This window comes from Micromys minutus (assembly GCF_963924665.1).
Source record: "Micromys minutus genome assembly, chromosome: 1".
Lineage (NCBI taxonomy): Eukaryota > Metazoa > Chordata > Mammalia > Rodentia > Muridae > Micromys > Micromys minutus.
The window spans coordinates 142115594-142135059 of NC_137969.1; the positions used below are offsets into that span (position 1 = coordinate 142115594).

Here is a 19466-nt window from a genome sequence, read left to right on the forward strand (position 1 = left end):
TCTCAGAACTGGAGTCAAAGATGATTGTGAGCTGTCATGGAAGCTGACAATTGATCCTGGGTTCTCTACTAGAGCAGTCGGTGCTCTTAATGCCTGAGCCATCTCCCCAGCATTTAATTGAAAGTATATTTTCTTCATACAATATATTCTGCTTATGGATTTCCTTCCCCCATCTCCCCCCAGATCCTCTCCTCCCCTCTACCCAAATCCACGGTCATTCTATCAGAAAACAAACAGCATCTACAAATAGTAATGAAATAAGATAAAATAAAAATAAGCCATAATAGGTTGAAACAAACAAACTACTAGGAGATAAAGAACCAAAGGCACAAGAAGCACAGACGCGGAGACATAGATAATTCCATATAAAGGACACTGGAAGTCATGAGATACAGGAGAAAGACCAGTAAGGGGGAAAGTGAGTAAAAATACAACTAATGCCCAGACAAAGCATTAATAGCCAGGGCTCTTAAGAACTGCCACTGAGTTTTGTGTTGGCCATCATACTGCTGGGCATGGAGTCTGTCCTTAAGAGTGGTTTGTATCCCAAGTGAGACTATGCAGTTTTCAGTTATCAGTCTGGGCTAGGGCCGGGGCCTTGTGCTCTCTTTCAGCTCTTTGGAGTCCAACTGGCTTAGATCCATGCAGGAACATGCATGTTGTTTCACTGAATTCACATGTGTGTTGGTTCTGCTGTGTTTATAGGGCCTTCTTTCCTTGTCTTCCATCACCTCTGGCTCTATATGCTTTCCCCATCCTTTTCCATAAGGTTCCCAGAACCCTGAGGAGAAGGTTTTGGTGGAGACATCCCATTTAAAGCTGAGCGTTTGGAACTCTGCACTTTGTTTCTTTGTGGGTTACTGTTTTTGTTCCCATGTTCTGCTTCTCTGATGCTGGCTAAACAAGATACCGACCTGTGGGTATAGCACAATGTCATTAGGCATCATTTTATTGTTTAGTTACTTAGGCAGAACAGTATTTGGATTGCCACCCGAGCAGTGTCAGGTATGGGTTACATCTTATGGAGTAGCCCTTAAATCCAGTCAGTCCACCGACTCACTTAATTTCTGCTCTTTATTTTGTAAAAGTAAGTTGCCATTTCTCTGCTGCTAGGTCCATTCTTAGGACATATTTTAGGTGAAATGATAGTTACACGCTAAAAAAATAATAAGTTCCTTTGTTTTTGTAGATAATTTCAATCTGACTTCCAGACTGGGTAATCTTTTTTACCAGGTCTCTAGCTCAGAATGTGTGTGCAGAGTACATATCTATATAAACATATATATGACTTAAACATTAATTACGTATTAGGTGATGGACATGCAATGTTAAGTCAGCGTGCTGCTGAGAAACATACCTAGTGTTCGGTAACTTTATAAACAGCGTAGCGGAGCATACAAATTAAAGCAGAGAGCTTGGGTGGCTTGATTCCTGTTTCCAGTCTCACTTCTGGTCCTAGAATTTAAACCAGTAGCCACTCCCTCCCTTCCTGTCACTCCAGGCACTTCCGTCATTCCAGGAAGTATGGTGGGCCGCACTGGATCTCCGGTTAACGAAATAACGCTTAAGACAGTGCCGGACAGCTACATGTTTCCTGTGAGACATCGGCTGAGGCTCTCTGAAATGACTACTTCCTACTTCCCAGAAAAATTCAAACCTCGAAGCCTGATTCCCAAGGGCTGGTCCTGCAAAGCCTACCCCCATCCTCCCTTAGTGCTTCGCTCGAGCCCAGCCCCTGTCCTCAACTGAGCTCATTGCGCAAGGCCCGCTCCCCGCCCTCCTCCTCAGGCATAGGCTCCGCCCCCTGCCCTAGAAACTGGCCTAGCGCAAGCCCCGCCCCTGCCCGCCCAGGGCTCACAGCTCTGCGCGCACCGTCCCTGGCCCGGCAATCGCTTCGCGTCCCAAGCCCCGCCCCTGCCCGCCTCTCCGGGGGCGCCTCGCCTGCCGGGAGGAACCACACACAGGGCAGATCCCGCAAGGGCTAGGCGTGGAGGGTGGGGGTCGGGCCGCCAGGGCGGGGTCCTCCGCAGGCCCGCCCAGACGCCTGCCCCTCCGCGCGCCAAAGTCAAAGTGCGGGTCCCGCCGGCGCGAGACTGACGCTGCAACCCTGAGCTACCGGCCCCGTCGTGTTCTTGCAGGTCCCGCGCCCCAGTTATCTGGAGCTAGGCATGGCCACCCCACCTAAGAGGTTCTGCTCTTCTCCCTCGACCAGCTCTGAGGGTACCCGCATCAAGAAGGTCTCCATCGAGGGGAACATCGGTAAGGTGCCCCCGGTGCGGTGCTGATGCCTAGGCGATGCCTCTCCACCGCCCTGCCCGCGCCGGCGCGGTAGCTCGTCTGGTCCGGTGCCAGCGAGGGACTTTGTGAGGCGCTCCCTGGACCATTGCACCCTTTGTTGGGAACTTAGAAACCCCAGGGTTCTGGGGTGCTGTTTTTCCTGAGATGTAACTTAGGTAAGCGAACCCCTTTTAGGGTGCTCATCCGGTAGGCTTCACTGACAAGCGCCTTTACCGCAAAATTGAGACCATTTTTGTCATTTCCATCTCCAGTTCCTTTTGTGCTTTCTCGTAGTCAGCGTTCTCCCTTCCCATCCCCTCACAAGCCCTGACATGCTTCCTTTTTAAAAATCTCTGCCAGTTTTGTTTTTTCACAATGCCCTAAGCAAAACCAGAGTGTCTGGTTTTCCGTGTCTTGTTTAGTTTATCAGAGTGCCTTCAAGACTCACTCAAGCTGTTTATTTCTGTAGAACTTTATCTGTTTGTTTTGGGACTGGCTTTTTCTTTAGACCTGCCTGTCTTTGAACTCACTATGTTGACCAGGCTGGCCTTGAACGTTCAGAGATTCGCTTGTCTCTGCCTCTCTGTGCTGGAATTAGAACTTTTTAAATGTAATACTTTTTAAAAAAAATGTTAAGTAATATTACAATGAATGGTATTTACCACATCTTCCTCATTTGGATTGGCATTTGTAGCAATCCCTAACACTGCTAGGCATATGAAGAAAGCAGTGTTTAATGAGTTTGGCTCGAAGACTGAGCGTTTCTGTTCTTAACCTTATTGGGGTCAGCTATACCGTGCATGTCATTTTGCAAGGTGAGCATGATCCCCCCATTCTCGCACATTTCTTACCACGGGAGACCAACTGACGTTTCCTGTTTTGGTACAGCTGGTGGGTTTTGGGCTGTAGGTTGAGTCCTGACTATTCATGTATGCAGCAGATGTTTTCAGTTTTACCACCTTCAAAGCACCGTCTCATTAAGGAGGTAGGAGGATGTCAGCTTCAAGAGAGCAGAGCTGAAGCACTAAGACGGAGGGTTTTCCTTGCCCCACACTTAGATATCCTCATTTCTTACAAGTTCTTTGAGATGTCACATCTATTAGTAAGAATCCTCAGAGTGTCTCAGTGGATAAAGATGGCCGTATGTAATGATGGGAGAAAGTGCTCAGTAAAGTCATCTTTGGGGTAAATTCCAATGGACAACCTTTTGGATCCGAACTATAATGGATTATCTCCCCTCTCTCAAACCCAGGCAGGCAACATACGTCTAGTCATTCGTCTCCTTCCCTTCATGCTTCCCTAATCTTCCCAGCACTCACATTTGTGAATGGGTCATTCTGTGCTCCCTTTCCAGAGCTGTCTTCCTCCATTACAGGTAGAATTGTGCTATCCGTGCCTAACACTCCTCGCTGACCTATTGAACCGAAAAGAGATGTGCATTAGTAGCCTGCATTTGCCCATTAGGAAAAATTACTTACTAGCAGTTACAAGTTATGGTTTCCCTGAAGCATCTAGATCTTTGACCAAAAATATCTGAAGCTTTGGCAGGCACTAGGGGTGCAGCTCTCGGAGGGAGGCTTGTCACTGCCTACTGCTCTTGTGTGGTTGTTGACATCACTGGACCTCATTTGTCAGGTCTCAATAACCTGTTACTGTAAAAGTTACGTAATCTGCGAAGACTAGTTCATAATTCTTATGTTCTTCCTAAAAAGTTGCAGTTTGCTTGGTCATTTTTAGTGGCTTGGTTCCGTAACCTGTTTTCTCACGTTCTGTGTTACGGAGCTATCCTGTAGGTTAGATTCATGGAGGCTCACTTTAGTGTGTTCAGGCTGACTTTTAGAAGGGTGACGCTTGTCTGATGTTAGGGACTCTGTTATCAGCCATGACGTTCTAGTTGTGTCTTGTTTTGTGTTGACAGGGTCTCACCATGCGGTCCTGACAGGCTTGGAACTCTGTGTAGGTCAGGCTGGCCTCAGACTCACAGAGTTCTACCTGCTTTTGAGTGCTTGGGATCAAAGTCTTGTGTACCACCCCTCTTCCTGTGCCTGGTAAAAGTACTCGTAGCTGTTCTTGTTGTCTTTTACCTTCATGGAATATTAGTTTATTAGCTCTTTGTCCAGCTCTGATCTCCCTCCAAAAAGTTAAGGAAGGAGCTGGCAGTGACTATTTGGGTACTACCACTGTCTGTGTATGGCTGCACGGCTTGAAGTAAAATTTAACATTTACAGTTTTAAAGTCTGACTATGTGAGCCGTTTCTGGTTATGATCACTGTTGAGTTCACCTTAAGAGCTTAAATTTGGGATACATGGGATCAGTGTGTTTCTTGCATACCCCGAATATCATGTTCTCTTTGATGCCTAGTCCAATGAATGATTGCTTATTTCAGTCATTCTTCTGAACGCATTACCATCTGTAACGGAAGCCCTTCTGCACAAAATTTCAGTCACCAGGGTTTTCTCTCCACAAACTCAGAAGCCACCCAGTTTTTACCTTTATTCCTTCTCTGTTATGGATACACTTCATGTTTAATATACTTCCTTGTGCTCCTTGCCTGCCCGTCTGTCACCGTACGGATCTCCCTTTCCCTTGCTCTGTGCAAAGTCTGGTATAATGCTGGAGTGTACTTCTCAGGTCAAAGGGGGCTCTTTTGTGCTACCCTTAAGTCCCTTTATATAAGGAAGAGGACACTTGACAAATATACTAAAGCTATATAGTTGTGTGTGTGTGTGTGTGTACGCATGTCTAGTAAGAGGGAGAGGAAGAAAGAACGTGATACTGGCTGGTGATGCCTTCCTTGTATGACCACATTTGGTGACTTCTGATAGAAAGGGCGTGGTGCTCATTAGAAGTATTGCTACACCCTCCTAAGGCACAGAGTCCAGACTCACCGGTACAGAACAGTGAGTATAGTATGTCCTGATTACACATGAGCTCAATTTGTTCTTTTCTTCCCTTGACATCGTAGAAATTAGTGAACAGTCGGGAAGTAAAGCATGCCTTCTTTTTTTTTTTTAGATGGCTTGGTAGAGAGCACAGGACCATAAAAGTGAGAAGGAGTTCTACAGCTTTTACTCCTAGGAAGTGCTTTTCAAGACTTAAAATAATTTCTGGTAGCTATAGGGTTTATTATGGTCAGATAGCAATAGTTACCAGCTCTTTACGCATTGGGTACATCTTCACATTGATTTTTATTGGTATTTCTTAATTGGTTTAATTATTATTATTATTTTATTTTTGTTTTTTTTGAGACAGGGTTACTCTGTAGCTCTGGTTGTCCTGAAATTCACTCTGTAACCAGGAGATCCACCTCCCTCTGCCTCCCAAGTGCTGGGATCAAAGGCGTGTGTCATCACGCCTGGCTTCTTGGTACTTTTTTGTTGTTATTGTTGTATCAAGGTCCCTAGCTTCCTTTTCTCCTCATTTTTTTTTTTTTTTTTTTTATATTGGGTGTTGTTTTTGCAGGGGTCTTGCTCTACAGCGTAGGCCAGTTTGATAACTTCATCTCTGCAGTCCTGGTGCCTAAGCCTTCAAGCAACTTCTGGCCTTACAGAGAGAGACAGTGTCTCACTAAGTAGCCTAGGCTGGCCTGGAATTCAGAGTCCTTTTGCTTTAGCCTGCTGAGGGCCACAAGTGTGCTCATCCCCAGTAAGCTCACTAGACAGAGAGCAGAACTCGTTGAAAGAATGGTTTTGAAAATACAGAAGCCTGTGTGGACTGACCAGGTTTTTAATTCTTCTGTTCCTTGCCTTAGGCTAACTAAAATAGTAACACATAGGCATTGTCTAGAGACCGTTATTGAATTTTAGAAAGATGGAAGAGAAAGGTCTCAGTGTTTCTGCAGTGTTCAGGGTTAGTCTTGTAGAAACTGATGACCGCTGGTTACATTTTGCTTTTTTTTAAACAACTTCTCTTAATTTCATCTTTCTCTTCCACCACAGCTGCCGGGAAGTCGACGTTCGTGAATATCCTAAAGCAAGTCTGTGAGGATTGGGAAGTGGTTCCTGAGCCTGTCGCCAGGTGGTGCAATGTGCAGAGCACTCAAGACGAGTTTGAGGTATGCAGGCAATTTAAGGAAATCCAGCAAAAGAGGGGCCGGCTCAGTGGGTAAGAGCACTGGCTGCTCTATAGGACCCATGGGGCAGCTCCTAATCAGCCACAACTTCAGTGCCCTCCCCCTTCTGGCCTCCAAGGGCACCAAGGACATGTGTATGTACAGACACCCATTCGTGGGAAACATCCATACGTTAAAAAAAAGTTAAAATTCCGTAGGTTAGAGAAGCAGCATATTGTGTCTTTTGGGCGGCGCCCCTGCCCCCACCTTTCCAAGAAAACTAAAAACAAAAAAGTCTAGTTGTATGTGCAAAAATTTAGTGAGCTATGTATTTTAAGATTTATGTATTATATATAAGTTTGAAAGGTTTTAAAAGTTTAAAAACTTGAAATAATTTTAAAATCTAATTACAAATTAAAACTTTTGAGTGATTTTTTTTTTTACATTTTAAATGAAAAATAAAACCCAAATCCTCCACTAATTGAATTTTATTAATCCTTTCACCCCTTTGTTGTTTGGAAACCCACGTATCTCTCATTTCTTTGTACTATACCATCATTCTCCACAAAGTTTCATTTTGGACATGTTTCATTTTACTAGCCCCTTTCAATACCATATTGCAAATATGGGAATAAATAGAGTTAAATTTCATCTTATCATAGTGGAAGTTATGGTTGTGTGTGATAGTGGTTGCTAGGAGTTTTTATTTCTGGAGAAGTGAAACTGAAATTGGAGAGAAAGGAAACTTGTTCAGTCTGAAAAAAAAGTACAGTTGAAAAAATGTACAGCTATTTATGTGAGCATTTCTGGGAATGATGGGATGTTTAAAGTGTAAATCATGTAGAAGGAAACTCAGTAGCAAGAAATTCAGTGTGTAGCCTTGTGGAGTGTCTTAACTAGGGTTACTAATGCTGTTATGGGACTTGGGGAGGAAAAGCTTATTCTGCTCAGACTTTCTCATCCTGGTCATCTAAGGGCAGGGCAGGACCCTGGGGGCGGAGCTGATAGCAGAGGCCTTGGAAGACTCTGCTTACCTCCAGCCCAGGGACACCCCCACCCATCAACCACAAGTAAGAAAAGCCCTACATGCTTGCCTGCAGCCTGATCTAATGGAAGCATTTTCTCAGTTGACGCTCCCTCCTCTCAGATGACTGCAGCTTCTGTAAAGTTGACTAAAACTAGCCAGCACAGGGATAATGTAACTTTTTCAGGGTAGGTGTGGGGATGGGTGGGGGGAGGTAGGAGGTGGGTTGTTCTTTTAGATATAAGGCTTTGATAACTAAAAATATTTCTCATACTTTTATCTGCAAAGCATAGTTAACTTTAGGCTTGGGGTCTGTGAGATACCTTAGGGGCAAAGGAATTTTCTACCAAGTCTGACTGCCTCAGTTCAGAGGAGAAAACTAACCAGAAGTTGCCTTCTGACCTCCCTGTGCCATGATGTGCCTCACACATACACAGTAAATAAATGCAATAAAATACTAATAAGTAAGTAAGTATGCAAATAAATAATAAATAAATAAAATGAATCAGTTACTTTGAGTGCTTTAGCTTTATTCATGCAGTAAGAGGCTAAGGCAGGTTTGCAAAGATTTGTATTATTTATGTGTGTATATGAGTGCTCTATTTGCATGTACGCCTGACAGAAAGGGCACAAGTTCCCATCACAGGTGGTTGTGAGCCACCATGTGGTTGCTGGGATGTGAACTCAGGACCTCTGGAAGAGCAGTCAGTGTTCTTAACTGCTGAGCCAACTTTCCAGCCTCACCACTCCTACTTTAAGATGAAAGAATTTTAAATTAATTTTTTTATGTTTATATTTTTTCCTCAATGCTGAAAACATTGGTTCTAACGACATCGCATTGGATCACAAGTTTGGAGCATGAGTTTTCTCTGTCATATTACAAGACTGGGGTTAAAACTCCTATCCAAGGGAATGAGGCATTGAGTACACCCAGTCTTCTATTCAACCCTATTTCAGGGCTTAACTCGTCATCTTTTTAACGTTATGATGTTGTGAAGACATGCACATGTAGTGGTCAGTGTACTTTGATATATATATATATACACACACACACACATATATATATACATACATATATGTATATCTAAAATATATACAATTAAATACATATATGTAATATATATATTTTTTTTCCTCTAGGCTAGAGAAATGTGATGTGATGCTCTTGTGCTGGATAGCTTCAGTAAAGTCAGAGTGGACCACGACAGTCAGAAGTTCCCCACAGTGTACTATTTTAAGCTATGGCGCCTTTTCTCCCCTTGATAATTTCAATTTAGGGTTTGTTTATAAGGATGAGTGCTTAAGTCGCTGGACGAGCACCTTTAAGTTAGATCTCTTAGACAGCTGGAGAATGGTGGGAGAGGCAGATGTGACTTGGCTGTTGCCGACTTTCTTAGAGATTTACCTATGTCATTTTACGAGTGGGAATGTGTTGACTGTGTGTATGTGCACCGTGTGTTTGGTGCCTGCCGAGGTCAGAAGGGGGCATCAAACTCCCTGAAAGGAGAGAGCTGACTTGTGGTTGCTGGGAACTGTACCCTAGTAGCTGACTTTTTAAAAGAATGTATTTGTGTATATGTGGTACATATGCGGGCATAAATTTGACACTGTGGTTGGAGGCCCGAGGACAACGTTTTTGGAGTTGGTGCTTCTCTACCCATATGTGTGTTCCGAGGATCAAACTTGTCCCGTCAGGCTTGAGAGGTCACGCTTCCACTGAACTTGCAGCCCTGTAGCTATTATTCTGAGAAGGCGACATGCATTCAATATTGTTTCTCTTTTCTGTTTCTAAAAAAGTATATATCAATCTGAGTATCTCTAGTCTGAAGTTTTGCTAACTTCTTCTGTAGGCTGTTAGTCACTTATGAGAAAGATCTAAGGCTATTAGGCAATAGGTCACATAAGACATGGAAAAGGGTAAGGAATAGGAACTTAGTTTTACTAATAATTATGTATTTGTGAAATTTCTCTCTCTTTTTAAAAAAATATTATTTATTTAATGTATATGAGTACATTGTAGCTGTCTTCAAATACACCAGAATAGGGCATCAGATCCCATTGCAGATGGTTGTGAGCCACCATGTGGTTGCTGGGAATTGAACTCAGGACCTCTGGAAGAGCACAGTCAGAGCTCTAAACCACTGAGCCACCTCTCTAGCCCGTGAAATTTCTCTCTTTTAAAGATTTATTTATCTTTCTTTTATATGTGTGGATGTTTTGCCTGTATACGTGTCTGTACCACGTAACTGTCCATGAGACCTGAAGAGGGTGTTAGGTTTTTCCTGAATTGGAATTACAGTCACCCCCCCCCCCCCCCCAAACACACACACACAGGGTTTCTCTCTGTAGCCCTGACAGTCCTGGAACTCGAGATCCACTTGCCTCTTGGATTAAAGACTTGTACTTCAACCACTCGCCTATTTTTTAGTTACCACAGGGATTTAGGGAATCAAAGGTGTGTCCTCTTCGAGAAGAGCAAGGACTCTTAACCACAGAGCCATCTTTCCAGCTATTTCTCTTTTGAACTTCTTAAACAGTTAAATAAAATAAAATAGTGGCGCATGCCTTTAATCCCAGCATTTGGGAGGCAAAGGTAGGTGGATGTCTGAGTTCCAGAACAGCCAGAGCTACATGTTGAGACCTTGTCTCAAAAAACAAAACAGTATCTCTATTGGCAGTTTTATTGTTTGTCTGTTTGTTTGTTTGTTTTGACCCTGTAAAGTAGGAATTGACAACATCTCAGAAGAGTGGTGGGAATGTTCTTCAGATGATGTATGAGAAACCTGAACGGTGGTCTTTTACCTTCCAATCGTACGCCTGTCTCAGCCGGATCCGAGCTCAGCTTGCCTCTCTCAATGGCAAGCTCAAAGATGCAGAGAAACCCGTAGTATTTTTTGAGAGATCTGTGTACAGTGACAGGTATGCAAATGGCTTATATGTGGCTCTTGGGAGTTTATAACTAGACATTTTCTTTTCTCTCATTTCCTGGTAATCAAATTAGAGGCTGAGCTGGAGGTTTTAGATAGAAAATGTTGTTTAAAAATACTTTTAGCACTGAGTTGCTAATGATATTAGGATAGGGACTAGTGAATAGGATGGTCATCTAATTAGAGAATTTCCAAAGAAATTCTTTCTTCCCTTCCAGTCCTTTAAAATCCTCATCTGTTCTGATTAATCTGGATTTACTCCTGGACTCTCAACTAGAAAAAGGACACAAAAATTAAACATGTCTGAATGTGTTTTAGAATTACCTTTCTTAGACCAGGAACTTTTCACCTCCAAACTATCTTAGAATAGGGGCTTGTAAAGGTTTTGGTCTCTGAACCCCTTTCCTTTAATTGCTGAGTAGTATACAGAATTTTTGTCATTTGGTACGTATGCTATTAGAAATTAAGACTGAGAATCAAGCCAGGGGGCTCACTGATCTACAAGATGAGTTCCTGGAGTAGTCCAGAGAGTAGTCCAGGGCTGCACAGAGAAACCCTGTCTCAGAAAACCCACAATAACAGCAAAAAGATTGGGAATTCCATATACAAATATTTTGTATTAACAGCTGTAACTTCTGATTTAAAAAAGTTTTAAAACAACAATCTAGTGAGGAGAGCTTTCTAGCTCGTTAGTGTCTGACTTAATAACGGTGGGCATTTATATTACATATATGTGTTCTCATGAAGGAGAGTAGTGTGTGAGGCAAGCCAGCGTCTCAGAACTGGAAGGAGCATGGGGACCTCCAGGGATATTTAGCCAACATTTTGAGGGCTTCTGGCAAGGAACACATTTCTTACACTTGGGAAGACATTTCATGTGTGCCCTGGAGGCACACAGGAAAGGGGATTTAGGAACGTGTTCGTACCCATGTTCTCTTTTCTGTTTCATGTGTTTGAAAGGATGTATATGCTGACAAAGATTCCCTTTCAGGTACATTTTCGCATCTAATCTGTATGAATCTGACTGCATGAATGAAACAGAGTGGACAATATATCAAGACTGGCATGACTGGATGAATAACCAGTTTGGCCAAAGCCTTGAACTGGATGGAATAATTTACCTCCGAGCTACTCCAGAGGTAAGACCAGTAACGCTTGCTTTTGCCATTGAAAATGTAAAGTATTAGAAATCACAAGAGGGTTGTAGCCACAAGTGGTTAAGAGAACTGACTGCTCTTTCAGAGGACCCAAGTTTAATTCTCAGATTCCACATATGGCTCATAATCACCTGTAACTCCAGTTTCAGGGCACTGGACAACCATTTCTGGCCTCTGTGGGCACTAACCACATACATGGGATGGCCATATGTGCATGCAGCCTAACACTCATACACACAAAATGGACAGAGACCTCTCCATACATATGTAGCAGATGTACTGCTTCGTCTTCCTGTGGGTCACACACACACACACACACTCACACTTGTAAACACAGCATGTTGAATCCCTTCAGTGTTGTCCCTATGGTATGTCCTGGGATTGGACGACCTACCACGGGCTTATCCCTGGAGAAGACTGCTTCTCTCTGTCTCGGCCTCTTGTTTATTGAGACAAGGACTGCTCACTTGTTGGCTAGCACGGCTGGCTGGCCAGCTCTGAGGATGTGGCTGCTACTGACCATCACCTCTCAAATTTTTTGTGTCCTGGGGCTCTACTGACTGACTCTATGTAGTCCTGGCTGGCTGGGAACTCACTGTGTAGACCAGGCTGGCCTCCAGGTGGCAGAGATCTGCCTGCCTGGGTTTTTGGCTGCTGGGATTAAAGGTGTGTGCCACAATATACCTGGCTCCTTTATATCTTTTAATTAAAGATTATTGAAACAGGATTCATAGCAGACTGTGGCCCAGTTTATGTGATGCTATATCTCCTAAATGCTATTTGTTAGAGATTCATCCCCCCGCCCCCTTTTGCATGGCTGGGGATTGGACCCAGGACCGTGTGCATTGTCTTCACTAGAGAGCGCAGTATGGAGGATCTTACATCTGAGTGTCTGTCCACAGACATTCCATTGTCTGTGTGCTGTTAGAGAAAAACGATTCAGAATGCCACGGTTTAACATGGCTATTTAAGTGTATGATTATTAAAATTATACATAAAGTCTCCACATTAGCCATGTTTCAAGTGATGAACAGCCACAGTGACTGGTCCCATCTTGCTCAGTAATACAAAGAGGACAGGGATAAAGTGTTCTGTGTTCTTTTAGGCCATGGCAGCTTAGAGCTTCCACGCAGAGATGAGCCACACTTACAGAGACGGAGCACAGAAAAGCACGGACCTCAACAAGTGTGTTTAGCACCCAGTTAGGATGAATAGATTGACACACTGTAAAAAAAAATGAAGTAAATATTTAATAAACTATTAGCTGCCCTACTCTTTTATCATAGTTAAATTAGTTTAGTGTATTTCATGTGTGAACACTGATTTGTTTTTCAAAGTTCTGCTTACTTTAAAAATATCACATGGTTGAAATTAGTACTTACGGGGGAAACTAGGTATTTCAGTTTTTTAGAAGAAATATATAGGGGGCTGGAGAGATGGCGCAGTGGTTAAGAGCACTGGCTGCTCTTCCAGAGGTCCTGAGTTCAAATTCCAGCAACCACATGGTGGCTCACAACCATCTGTGATGGGATCTGATGCCCTCTTCTGGTGTGTCTGAAGACAGTGACGGTGTACTTACATACATGAAATAAAGAAATCTAAAATAAGAAAGAAAAAAAAAAGTCAATGCAGGTTTTTGGCTAAGGTAAAAAGCACCAGAAGATAACAGTTACTTGACTTTTCTCTTACGTCTTGCTTTTAGAAATGCTTAAATAGAATATATTTACGGGGAAGGGATGAAGAACAAGGCATTCCTCTTGAATATTTAGAGAAGCTCCACTATAAACACGAAAGCTGGCTTCTTCATCGGACTCTGAAGTAAGACTCTCACTGTTTTCTGCTCCCTGTGGTTCTCTGTGTCAAATTTTAGTCTAGACGTGAGCAGCACCGTGTACAGTGTTTATTTTTATTCATGTATTTGCTCATTTTCCCAAGACACTCACTGTCTGAAGACTTTGTCTTCTAATGAAACTTATGCTTTAAACAATAAAGTGAGACCTTGTCTGTGTGCACTGAGATACATTCAGAAATAATTTAAGGTGGTCTGGCCTGACATTATATACTGTCTTAATTTTTAATACTTCCAGTTATATCCATTAGCTTGTTGGCTAGGCTGCTTGTGCCTGTGTGTTGTCTGTTTTCTGGGAGGCCAGGAGCTTGAGGCTGTCCTGTCCCGCTTGTCTCCGTGTATCCAGGAAGTGCTCTGTAGTTGTTAGTAACTATCCCTGTATGACAGTATGTGTCACCAAGCATCCCTTGCCTCAGTAATGGCTCTGAAGTGTTGGAACAGGGAGGGATGCTAGCATCCTTAGGCCACAGAGATGCTACAATGTGCTTTCAGCAGAAAAGGGAAGTTCTCAACACAAGGAAAGGAAAAGGCAGGGTTTGTTTGGTTGGTTTGGTTCCGGTTTTCCGTATAGCCTTGGCTGTCCTGGAACTCACTCTGTAGACCAGGCTGGACTACCACATGGCTAGGAAAAGGCAGTTTTAAGGTAGAAAGAACACAGAATTAGTATATGTATATGTAAGAAAAGGCAGTGTATATGAAGGAAGTGCATACTACCGGTGATTTCAGTCTTCCTGGAGATCTTGGTATGCTTCCCACATGGCTAAGGGAAGCTTCTGGGTATGTTTTAAGCTCATGTTTTCAGTCATACTTGAAAACACGTAGGTAGTAGCCTGGTTCATGGCATGAATGCTGTCCAACTCAGCTCTTAGATGATAGTCTGTAACTGTAACAGCATGGCCCCTGAGGCTCTGAGTGGCTTTTCTGGGTTACTGTTCTTTACTTTGTGGTAGTGTTGGGAACGGAGCCCATTGCTTTGGATATACTAAGTTACTGCACTATAAACTATGCCAGTTGCGGCTTCATCTGTGAAACATAAAACCTCTTTCCCAGTGTTTTGCTTTTGAGGAATGATGTCTGATGCCTAGTTGTCTATAACTGTAACTGAGATTGTTGTATGCATAGCGGTAAATCTGCATGCCAAGAGCCTGCCAGCGGCATCCCTACAGCATAACCTTAGTCTAAAGCGACTGGCAGTGTGTTGAGTTTGGAGGAGTAGGAGTTTCTCAGAATTTTCCTCGATTGAGTGCTTTCCTGATTTTGTTCATCTTCTTAAACAGAACCAACTTTGATTATCTCCAAGAGGTGCCTGTCCTCACACTGGATGTTAATGAAGACTTCAAAGACAAACACGAAAGTCTGGTTGAAAAGGTGGGTTTAGAGAAAGACTAGTAATTGTTTTGTCTTCTCCAAGACCATCCTATTAATTTGTGAAAACAGCTTCTTACAGAAAAGCTTCTATAGAATTATACTGAGAGGACTGGGGGTTTAGCTTGTGGGCATAGTGCCCTGAGTTTGAGCCCCAAGATACACTCCCCCCCCCACTCTCGAACCAAAGAAAACAAAGGGGAAATTACATTAAGAAATTTAAAATTTGTAAGAAATTTTAGCTTGTTTAGTGTGAGCCCTGGCTGTGAATTAATTCTAGCCCGGACCTGAAGCTGAAATGTCTTTCGCTTTTTGATTCCTTTTCCGGCAGGCAGGAGTGATTGTAGCGTTGTGCCTTTTCTCGCCTTTTCTTCTGCTTTCTCTCATTGTTCCCTTCACACCCCAGCAATACCTCGATTTGTTTTTTAATATAAATTGCTTGGAAAACTATTTTATGTTTTTCAAAGAGCTCATTCTGGAGGGCATTTTAGCCTCATTCATCTCTCGCCTACATTTGGAGATGGGCAGTGTTGCTTTAAATCTTTGTTGGAGGCCATGTTAAGGTGAATTGACCTTATTCTAATCATTGAGTCATTGTGTTAACAAAGGTTAATTTAATTCTCAAATAGTTGAGGATTGATGATTATCTGTGAATAATGTCAGCTATACATATCAAGGAGAGACTTGCTGATAAACTTTAAGGTGGTAATTAGAATTGTGTAATAAATATTCTTATCCACATGCATTAACTTAGTGATTTCGTGTTTAAAGAAAACCACATATTTGTTTAGTGTTGAAAAAGACTTAAAGGTTATTTCTGTAGTTGGTGTTTGTTTGATTGTTTTTCTCATAAACTGTCTGGCTGTTTATTATAATAAAATCCAGACTGTGTCTCAAGAAAATCGAAAGCCTCGATATTTAAAATACTTTATGTATGTGGTTGGTTCCCCATCATATAAAGTAATACATATGTGGAAAATGCAAGTGACTTACTATTTATGATATTAAAACATAGGTAGAATTAACATGATACATTAAAATAAAGTTCACAACAGTTGTGAAAACACCAGGTATCCGTTTAACCAAACCTGTAAAACCATTTTTTAAATCTTATTTTATTATTTAAATTAAAAAGATATTTATTTACTTATTGTGTGCGTATTGGCGCATTGCCTTTATGTCTGCATTGGCTGTCATGGGACCGTAGTTATAGATGGTTGTGAGCTGCCATGATGGTGGGACTTGAACACAGGGCCTTTGGAAGAGCAGCTGTTAACCACTGAGCCATCTCTCTAGTCCCTATTAAAACTTAATTTGTTCTTTAATGTGTGTAAGTGTTTTATCTGGGACTATGTAAGTACAGCACTTGTGTATAGTGTTCCATGATTGTAGAGGAAGATGTCAGAGGCCCCGGAATTGCAGGAGTTACAGGAGGTTGTGAACTGTCATATGGGCCATCTGCAAAATCATCAAGTTCTCTTAAAACACCAAGACTTCTATCCCACACTACATTTCTTAGCTATAATAAACGTTTTACTTGCTTAGGCCTGGGATCATTTCACATTATTTTTAAATTAATCCTGGAATCCGGGGAGTATTTCTATAAGGCGCTAACCTTTACCTTCTAAGGAGAATTTTATAGTCTAGAGTGGAGGATGAGAGTCTTTATCTGCTGGCTAGCTTTATTCAGGATGTTCATGGCTTTGTCCATGCACTAACATTCCGGAAACGTATGCCTTGGGGCTAGAGAGCTGCCTCAGCAGTCTGGAGTTGGATTCCCAGCACCTGTATGTATATATACAGCTGACTTATGCTGTAACCCCAGTTTCAGAAAACCTGACTCCCTCTTCTGGCTTCTCCTGGCACCAGACACGCACATGGTACATGCATATGCAGACGGAGTATTCTCACATAAGATATATTAAAAAAATGTATGCCTTAGTACTTCAGATTTAAATGTAGATGTTTAATATCTCATAAGTCTCCATGTTAGAGCTGTATATATCATAGACCTGTTATTTAAATGTACATATGTACATGTATATGCATAGAGACCATAAAACTAGTGGTACAGGTTTTCTAAAACTTTTATCAGCCTTAAATGCAAATTAACAATTTTAGGCTATTCATCCTACTACTGAATTACTTAGTATTTGTTTTGAAAATAAGTCTTGCAGCATTGTGATAGCTGTTTATATGGTTGGGCTGTTCAGCTCTTCTGGAGTCTTAGCTGAAGATGAATATTAGATTTCAAATTCAGTGAATGAGTTGTATTAATTTGCTTTTCTTCCTTCAGGTCAAAGACTTTTTGAGTACTTTGTGACTGACAGGAGACCACGGGCGGCAAAGTGTTCCCAGACTTCAGTTCCCTGTATTGCCACAGTTTGATATCCATATGAAAGTCTATGAAATTCAAGGTTTTAAACCATTTTTGTTTTAAGGAAACCCTTTTCTTTAGTATATATAGTTTATTTAATACTTGTAACCGTATGTGAATCTTTGTGTCCCTCCTTCACTCTCTACATCCTTCGCTTCTGTTCTCCCTTCCACGGTTTTAAACCAGAGGTGTACATCTCACAGGAAGTCTGGGGGTGGGTCCCTGCAGTCAGTGCATCAAGGGGTGAGCTGTTCTAACAGGCACAGCCTTCGCCGTCTTCTCAGTTGCAATTCTGAGCGGGTCAACATGGATTTATTGTGTCCTTGCTTCAGGGGTGAGCAGTTTCGGAACCGGACACCTTGACATGGTGTGTACAGGGTGTGTGGAGTCTGGGGAGTCTCTGGAGTGGGGATGCTGAAGTGTTTGGTTGCTTTTCTCGCTTTGCTAGTGCTGGAGACTCAAGCCAGGGTCTTTCATGCCAGGGAAGCCCCACACAAGTGTTCCCAGCTCGGGATGTTTTTACCAAGTGCCTCTCCTGCTCTACGTAATGTTGAGGGTAAGACCATGTTAGGGTCACCACAGTAATATTTACCTCTGTCTGTGGTGCATTTGTAGAGGACGAGGTTAAACTTTCTAATTACTTTATAAATCTTGTAATCTTTAATTTGTTCTTTTGTCTGGGATGAGTACTCTTTATTCACTTGAAACTTTGGACCAGAAGAAATCTTTATTTAAGAGGTAGCTGAGAAGTCTATCCCATCAGTAGAAAGCTTCAGTGAGATTGCTCCTGCTTTTCTCAGACGACTGCTTGTTTAAATTATGTTTTTTTTTTCCTTTTTAAAGATAGGGTCTCTACATATCCCTAGCTGTCCTGGAATTCACTATACAGACCAGGTTGGCCTGGCCTTGAACTTACAGAGATCCACCCACCTCTGCCCAATACTCAGATTAAAGGTGTGCAACACCACACCAGGCTCTGACTTTTTAAAATCATTTGGGCTGCAAGTACTTACTTTTCTAACTATTCTTGTTTCTTTTAGTTTTCATGTAGAATGATGATAGAACATGCCAGGGTTTTCCATTTTCCCCGTCGGCCCTGTGTTGATAGAGTGACCTCTTTGGCTTTCCTCGGTGAGACACTGAGAAGCCTAGGCCAGCGTTTGAGCCTTCTGGTCTGTGCAGCTCCGCTCTCTCCACCCAGCACACATTCTGCCTGTTCTATCTGAAGTTAGTAGGGTCGACTTGAGATGTAAATCACGTGTCTGCTGAGGGTGCTGTGCTCATGCCATGCTTCATAGTTTGCTCGCTTTGTAGAATTTTTTTGTACATTTTTTGCAGTCATAGAGAAATTACTGATAAAACAGTTTTTCTTTATATAGCGTGCATCAATGAAATGTCACAATATAGTTGAACTAGAAAATAAAATTAACAAATACCGGGAGGCCCAAGTCTCCCATTATTTCTAAAGGACTTTCATGTTTAGTTGTAAAAGAATGCTTGAATTCATCTTAGGCCTATATATAATTAACAAAGTTTTTTTTTTGTTTGTTTGTTTGCTGTAGCTTTAAAGTTAAAATGTGTATTATTTTTACCAAGTAATTAACCTTTCTATTTCATATTAGGAAAAATGTATAATTTCTTGAGACAAAGAATTGCTTTTTTTAAAATGTTACCTTTTCTTTTTGGGTTTCTTATTCAAAGATGATAATTTCCTGGGGCAGTAGCACTTTGAAAAGAGGACTCAATTTCACATCTGCATAACTTGTTTTGAGATATTTGTGATATTATGTTTTTTTATTGTTGTTGTTTGATATATAAATTTGCCAACTTAAATATTTGTCAATAAATAAATTTAAATTTCCTGAACCATAGAGGGAGAGTTTAAATTTTCTGAAGCAGGCATCATCTAGTTACCTTCTTGGAATTTTCTGACTTTGTATTTTTCACTTAAGTCTGTGATCCATTTTCAGTGTGTGCACACCTGTGCTGGTTTGTTGTGGATCTGTGTGTGTGCACACCGGTGCCGTCTGCCTGGCGCAGCCCCGTCTTTGTACCTCTTACAGCTCTACTCAGCTTTCTGAAGAGAAAGGACCATCTTTATGTGAACCTTTCCCTAGGCTTCTCTCTGGTGGCTGTATCTCTTCTTCTGTTGACACTGTTGACTGTTGTAATGTTACAGTAATCTAGGTGTACTGGCTGGTTGTGTGTCAACCTGACACAAGCTGGAGTTATCACAGAGAAAGGAGCCTCAGTTGAGGAAATGCCTCCATGAAATCAAGCTGTAAGGCATTTTCTCCACTAGTGATCAAGGGGGGAGGGTCCAGCCCATTGTGGGTGGTGCCATCCCTGGGCTGGTAGACCTGGGTTCTATAAGAAAGCAGGCTGAGCAAGCCATGGGAAGCAAGCCAGTAAGTGACATCCCTCCATGGCCTCTGCAT

At 42.2% G+C, this 19466-nt stretch overlaps 1 protein-coding gene across 1 annotated transcript; it reads left to right on the forward strand.

The window, feature by feature from the left end:
- The first annotated feature begins 1974 nt into the window (after positions 1 to 1974).
- DCK (deoxycytidine kinase) lies at positions 1975 to 18847 on the forward strand. Its single transcript, XM_080941308.1, has 7 exons — positions 1975 to 2259; positions 6217 to 6332; positions 10079 to 10272; positions 11272 to 11419; positions 13140 to 13255; positions 14564 to 14654; positions 16948 to 18847. The coding sequence occupies exons 1-7, from the start codon at positions 2169 to 2171 to the stop codon at positions 16972 to 16974; spliced, it is 783 nt and encodes a 260-aa protein (XP_080797434.1). The 5' UTR covers positions 1975 to 2168; the 3' UTR covers positions 16975 to 18847.
- Positions 18848 to 19466: the final 619 nt, after the last annotated feature.